The 7,290-nt window shown below is 35.9% G+C and overlaps 1 protein-coding gene across 1 annotated transcript in view; it reads left to right on the plus strand.

The window, feature by feature from the left end:
- Myh15 (myosin heavy chain 15) overlaps nucleotides 1–7,290 on the plus strand; it is a 139,567-nt gene that overhangs the window by 15,984 nt on the left and 116,293 nt on the right. Inside the window, exons 7-9 of the mRNA XM_021185004.2 lie at nucleotides 3,912–4,004; nucleotides 6,269–6,332; nucleotides 6,611–6,706. Of these exons, the coding sequence (XP_021040663.1) occupies nucleotides 3,912–4,004; nucleotides 6,269–6,332; nucleotides 6,611–6,706 (253 nt within the window). The remainder of the gene's footprint in view (nucleotides 1–3,911; nucleotides 4,005–6,268; nucleotides 6,333–6,610; nucleotides 6,707–7,290) is intronic.

Raw genomic sequence — 7,290 nt, forward strand, 5'->3', positions numbered from 1 at the left:
TTTTTTTTTTTATTCCAGATGAATTTGTAAATTACTCTTTCTAACTCTGTGAAAAATTGAGTTGGAATTTTGATGGAGATTGCATTGATTCTGTAGATTGCTTTCGGCAGGATAGCCATTTATACTATATTAGTCCTGCCAATCCATGTGCATGGGAGATCTTTCCATCTTCTGAGATCTTTGATTTTTTTCTTCAGAAACTTGAAGTTCTTTATCATGCTTTTACTTGCTTACTTAGAAGCACACCAAGGTATTTTTGTTGCTTGTGACTATTGTGAAGGGTGTTGTTTCCCTAATTTCTTTATCAGCCTGTTTATCCTTTATGTAGAGAAAGGCCACTGATTTTTTTGAGTTAATTTTATATCCAGTTACTTCACTGAAGTTGTTTATCAGGTTTAGGAGTTATCTGGTGGTGGAATTTTTGGGTTCACTTAAGTATACTATCATATCATCTGCAAATAGTTATATTTTGACTTCTTCCTTACCAATTTGTGTCCCTTTGATCTCCTTTTGCTGTCCAATTGCTTTGGCTGGAACTTTGAGTACTATATTAAATAGCTACGGAGAGAGAGTGGGTAACCTTGTCTAGTCCCTGATTTTAGTGCAGTTGCTTCAAGTTTCTCTCATTTAGTTTGATGCTGGCTACTGGCTTGCTGTATATTGCTTTTACTACGTTTAGGTATGGCCCTTTAATTCTTGATCCTTCCAAGACTTTTAGCATGAAGGGGTGTTGAATTTTGTCAAATGCTTTCTCAGCATCTAATGAGATGATCATATGTTTTTTTCTTTGAGTTTCTTTATATAGTGGATTACTTTGATGGATTCTCGTATATTGAACCATCTCTGCATCCCTGGGATGAAGTCTACTTGATTATGATGGATGATCATTTTAATGTGTTCTTGAATTTGGTTTGTGAGAATTTTATTGAGTATTTTTGCATCGATATTCATAAGGGAATTTGGTCTGAAGTTCTCTATCTTTGTTGGGTCTTTGTGTGGTTTAGGTATCAGAGTAATTGTGGCTTCATAGAATGAATTGGATAGTGTTCCTTCTGTTTTTATTTTGTGGAATATTTTGAGGAGTATTGGTATTAGGTGTTCTTTGAAGTTCTGATAGCATTCTGCACTAAACCCATCTGGACCAGGACTTTTTTTTTTTGGTAGACTATTAATAATTGTTTCTATTTCAGATTGTTAATCTGATCCTGATTTAACTTTGGTACCTGATATCTGTCTAGGAAATTGTCCATTTCATTCAGGTTTTCCAGTTTTGTTGCATATAGGCTTTTGTAGTAGGATCTGATGATTTTTTCGATTTCCTGTTTCTTTTGTTATGTCTCCCTTTTTGTTTCTGATTTTGTTATTTATGATACTGTTGCTGTGCCCTCTAGTTAGTCTGGCTAAGGGTTTATCTATTTTGTTGATTTTTGTCGAAGAATAAGTTCCTGGTGTAGCTGATTCTTTGTATAGTTCTTTTTGTTTCCACTTGGTTGATTTCAGCCCTAAGTTTGATTATTTCTTGCAGTCTACTCCTATTGGGTGAATTTGCTTCTTTTTGTCCCAGAGCTTTCAGGTGTGCTGTCAGGCTGCTAGTGTATGCTCTCTCTAGTTTCTTCTGGAGGACCTCAGCTCTATGAGTTTTTCTTTTAGCACTGCTTTCATTGTGTCTCATAAGTTTGGGCATGTTTTGGTTTCATTTTCATTAAACTCTAAAATGTCTTTAATTTTTCTCTTTATTTCTTCCTTGACCAAGTTATTGTTGAGTAGAGTGTTGTTCAGCTTCCATGTATATGTGGGCTTTCTATTATTTATGTTGTTATTGAAGATCAGCCTTAGTCAGTGGTTATCTGATAGGATGCATGGGATTATTTCAATATTTTTGTATCTGTTGAGGTCTATTTGTGACCAATTATATGTTCAATTTTGGAGAAGGTCAAGGTACTGAGAAGAAGCTATATCCTTCTGTTTTAGGATAAAATGTTCTGTAGATATCTGTAAAATCCATTTGTTTCATAACTTTGATTAGTTTCCATGTATCTCTGTTTAGTTTCTGTTTCCATGATCTGTTCATTAATGAGAGTGGGGTGTTGAATTCTCCCACCATTATTGTGAGCGGTGCAATGTGTGCTTTGAGCTTTATTAAAGTTTCCTTTATGAATGTGGATACCCTTGCATTTGGAGCATAGATGTTCAGAATTGAGAGTTCATCTTGGTAGATTTTTACCTTTGATGAGTATGAAGTGTCTCTCCTTATCTTTTTTGATAAGCTTGTTTCTTGGGTCCAATTGCTTGGAAAATTGTTTTCCAGCCTTTTACTCTGAGGTAGTGTCTGTCTTTGCCATGAGGTGCATTTCCTGTATGCAGCAAAATGTTGGGTCCTGTTTATGTAACCCGTCTGTTAGTCTATGTCTTTTTATTGGGGAATTGAGTCCATTGATATTAAGCGATATTAGGGAAAAGTAATTGGTGTTTTCTGTTTTTCTGTAATTTTTGCTGTTAAAGTTGGAATACTGCTCATATGGCTATCTTCTTTTAGGTTTGTTGAAAGTTTACTTTTTTGCTTTTTGTAGGGTGTACTTTCTTTCCTTCTGTTGGAGTTTTCCATTTATTAGCCTTTGAAGGGCTGGATTCATGGAAAGATATTGTGTAAATTTGGTTTTGTCATGGAATACCTTGTTTTTTTCCATCTATGGTAACTGAGAGTTTTGCTGGGTATAGTAGCCTGGGCTGGCATTTGTGTTCTCTTAGTGTCTGTATGACATCTGCCCAGGATCTTCTCCTTTCATTGTCTCTGGTGAGAAGTCTCGTGTAATTCTGATAGGTCTGCCTGTATATGTTACTTGACTTTTTTTCCTCATTGCTTTTAATATTCATTCTTTGTTTTGTGCATTTGGTGTTTTGATTATTATGTGACAGGAGAAATTTCTTTTCTGGTCCTATCTATTTGGAATTCTGTAGGCTTCTTGTATGTTCATGGCCATTTCTTTCTTTAGGTTAGGGAAGTTATCTTCTATAATTTTGTTGAAGATATATACTGGTCTTTTAAGTTGGAAATCTTCACTCTCTTCTATACCTATTGTCCTTAGGGTTGGTCTTCTCATTGTGTCCTGGATTTCCTGGATGTGTTGGGTTAGGGTCTTTTTGCATTTTGCTTTTTCTTTGATGGTTGTGTCAATGTTTTCTATGGTATCTTCTGTACCTGAGATTCTCTCTTCTATGTCTTGTATTCTGTTGGTGATGCTTGCATCTATGGCTCCTGATTTCTTTCCTAGCTTTTTTATCTCCAGAGTTGTCTCTCTTTATGATTTCTTTATTGTTTCTACTTCCACTTTTAGATCCTGGATGGTGTTGTTCAATTCCTTCACCTCTTTGGTTTTGTTTTCTTGTAATTCTTTAAGGGGTTTTTATGTTTCCTCTTTAAGGGCTTCTACCTGTTTCCCTGTGTTCTCCTGTATTTCTTTAAGGGAGTTATTTATGTCCTTCTTAAAATCCTCCATCATCATCATGAGAAGTGACTTTAGATCCATATCTTGCTTTTCTGCTCTGGTGTTGTATTCATGACTTGCTATGGTGGGAGAATTGGGTTTCAATGATGCCAAGTAACCTTGGTTTCTGTTGCTTCTATTCTTATGCTTGCCTCCTGCCAGATGATTAACTCAAGTGTTCCCTGGTCTCGCTATATCTGATGGGAACCTGTCCTTCCTGTAATTCTTGTTGAGTCAGAACTCCTCAGTGTCCGGCTTCTATTTTTCTAAATTTTATATCCCAAAGTAGTGCTTTATAAACTTTTTTTTTTTTTTTTTGCAAACTATAGGTCACTAGTTATTAGGTCAGGGATGGGGCTGGATATGCATTAGGGGAGTCTGTTTTAGTGAACTTAACCAGCTGTGCTTCTTTTCCATGATTTTTAGGGGAATTTAGAAGATCAAATTGTACAAATGAATCCTCTCTTAGAAGCATTTGGAAATGCCAAAACTCAGAAAAATGACAACTCTTCGCGTTTTGTAAGTATCAACTTAGCACCTCAGAACTTATAACTTTTAGGCTCTCACAGAATTCATGTCTGAGTGTATTGGTAACAGAATTCTAGAAGAAGGTTTTTGATTATATTCTGACATAGTGTTACATCACTCAAAATGTCTTAATAGGTACAGCTGAGACCAAGCTGCCTTTGTCTATGTATCTTCTGTTTGGAATAATACATTCAGGAGGAATGTAGTTATCTTAAATCACATTTCTTTACGTTGGTAGTAGAGAAGCCCATCTAGTGAATTATAATAGTGTTTTGTATATTTTACAGATTTGAAATTGTTTCTTCTTAGTTTCCTGGATACTGAAGTCAATTTTGTAGTCACTTTCTGATTCTGTTAAGTATTCTTTTTGCTCTTGTTTATGAACTCTTTCTTACTGCATATTTACAACTTTAACAGGAATTTTTTTTATTGAACAGTATGTTCCAATGTGTTTTTGATAACTATAAATCTTATTATGGAGGAAAATATTTGGATTTAGAAATCAAGTATCATAGATCTATTTTGTACCAAGAATGAGTGGCAGGGATCCACTGTATAAGTTAAGGAAGACTGGAGGAAGCTTCATGTTTGACTATCTAAGCTTACTTTTAAAAATTACCTAGCTTCTGACCAAAGCCTAGTGATAAAACATTAATGATTATATTTATTAGCACACACTTTCACATTAACCAATTGCTACTTTAAAGATTTTGTTAAGATATTGGTGCATGTTTTATGAAATATGAAAGACAGGAATATAGGATACTGAAGAAAAGTGAAAAATTAAAGAAAAGATTAAAGGTTGGGGAGATAGCTAAATAGTAGGCACTTGCCTGGTATGTGTAAGATCCTAAGATGAATCCCGGGTGTGGGGGAAGAGAGAGAGAGAGAGAGAGAGAGAGAGAGAGAGAGAGAATAAGAAATAAAATCAAATAAGATAAAGGAATGGGAAGGGCAGGAGAGGGGAGAAAAGAGGAAATTAAGGAGTGAACAAGAAACAGAGAGATGAAGAATAAAGAAAACTAGGATAAAGTTGGAAGAATAGGGACAGGAAGAAGCAGAGAAAATGAAAGATTTTGTAAAGTGGGAGGAAAAAGACAAAAGGACATTCAATAAATCGAAGGCATCCAGATAGGTTTTCAATATTAATACTAGGTGCATCCATATTTGCTTTCCACAACTATGTGTGCATAAAGGCATGTGTACAATTGTCTGTGTAGCAGACAGTATGCTAGCTCAGTCCCCTGTTTCAGCCACTGTTTACCCCCTGGCATGATGTTTTGCTGTGGTGCCTTCCTGGCAAGGAAGGACCTGAGCCAACCTTCAATTTTCACTCTCATCCCATAAAACGTGGCTGCTATTGTACCTGGCATTTTGTCATGATACTGGCAGTCTTGGGAAGCCTTTATGCTTCAATAGAGTCTTCTTTTAGGCTTTAATAAAGAAGAACCCCTTGCCTTTTTGTTTATCTCCCAGTCTTGGTTTATAACCTCCCGCCCCCCTTTTACTTCCTAAACTACAGCAAAAGTGGCTCTTATTTTGATACAAAAACACTCCAAAATGTTCCCCTTGAATACATCATTAGGGTCAGGAACATTGTCTGTCTTTCTTTCTTTCTTTCTTTCTTTCTTTCTTTCTTTCTTTCTTTCTTTCTTTCTTTCTTTCTTTCTTCTTTAATTTCTCAGGAGTTTCCTAGATCATGGCAGACAGCCATTGAATACTGAATGAGCATGCTGAGAAAATACTCTTTCTTCCTTTCCAAATAGGAGCACTGAGGTTCTCACAGATTCTACAGTGCACATAAAACATACATGCAGAAACTAGGAGTTGTGGCACTAGAAACTGCTGCAATCTTGCTAATCAATCGTAGTTCCCTCTGGCCCAGGTTCTCTACCTTTTTAATGATGCAACACTTTGATACTGCTGTCCATGTCATGGTGACTCCCATCTATAAAATTATTTTTTGTTGCTACTTCATGACTTTAATTTTGCAACTGTTATGAATCATAATGTAAATACCTGATACACAGGATACCTGATATGCAACCTCTGTGAAAAGGTCGTTCAACCCTTAAAGGGGTCACTAACCACAGGTTGAGAAAAGATGCTCTAGACATTATCTCATCTATCTCATTTCAAAAAAATCTTGCTTTTTATTTGTCAATCTTTGGGGTATGTAGTCACTTTGAGGATTATGCACATAATGAGGCCTTTGCAACTGCTCAGCAGGGAACCTGTGTTCTGTTTTTACTTAGGGAAAACTCATCCGGATACATTTTGATGCAAGAGGGACACTGTCATTTGCAGATATTCAGATCTGTAAGTAACCAATGAAAGACAGAAATATAGGATATTGAATAAAAGTGAAAAATTAAAGAAAAGAGTAAAGTCTGGGGAGATAAGAGTAAAAGCTGTTGGGTTAGGAGATCTGCTTAGATGAACACTGGGAAGTTATTGTGATAATTCTGCACATCCGGAGGTGAGTGTATGAATGGGTGTATTTGGTGCTCCAAGAAGGTAGGTGGGATAATAGCAGGGTTGCTTTTCTTCTAAGTTTTGCAAGTTTGTCAAAATATGAATCTTTATCCATTTCTTAGATTTTCTTGAAAAATCTCGAGTGGTTTATCAGCAGCCCGGAGAGAGGAACTACCATATCTTTTATCAAATTCTGTCTGGAAATCAAGAACTTCGGAGTAAGTACTAGACTGATTTATTCTATTACAAGACAAATAGTTCCCAGTGAATTAAGAATACTTTTTTGTAAGTCTCTTAGTACTTTCAGACCACAGTTTATTCATCCCACAACAGGAAATTTGAACACTTGTATAACCAATGAGATTAGAATAAATGCCAACTTTTTTTTTTTTTTTTGAGATCAAAAACAGGATGAGAATTTGCAGTGAATAAAATGATTTGGCAAGGTTAAGTGTCTGTGGGGGGTAGCGAGAGGGAGACAGGGATTGAAAGGGGGGAGGGAGGAAGGGAGAAAAAGGAGGGAGGGAAAAAGGAAGAGAAAGAGGGAAGGATAGAGAAAGGGAGGGAAGGAGGGAGGTAGAGAGAGATATTAGATAATTTAAGGCCTTTACTCTTTAGAGCTATGTTGATGTCATAGGTAGGAGAACACAATAGAGTCACTGTTATATCCAATGGGAATTTTTTTTTTTTTTTGGTTTTTTTTTTTGTTTTGTTTTTTTTTTACTTGACTGCATTTTATTTATTTATTTTTTAATTACATATTTTCCTCAATTACATTTCCAATGCTATCCCAAAAGCCCCC

The sequence above is a fragment of the Mus caroli genome, chromosome 16, assembly GCF_900094665.2.
Source record: "Mus caroli chromosome 16, CAROLI_EIJ_v1.1, whole genome shotgun sequence".
Lineage (NCBI taxonomy): Eukaryota > Metazoa > Chordata > Mammalia > Rodentia > Muridae > Mus > Mus caroli.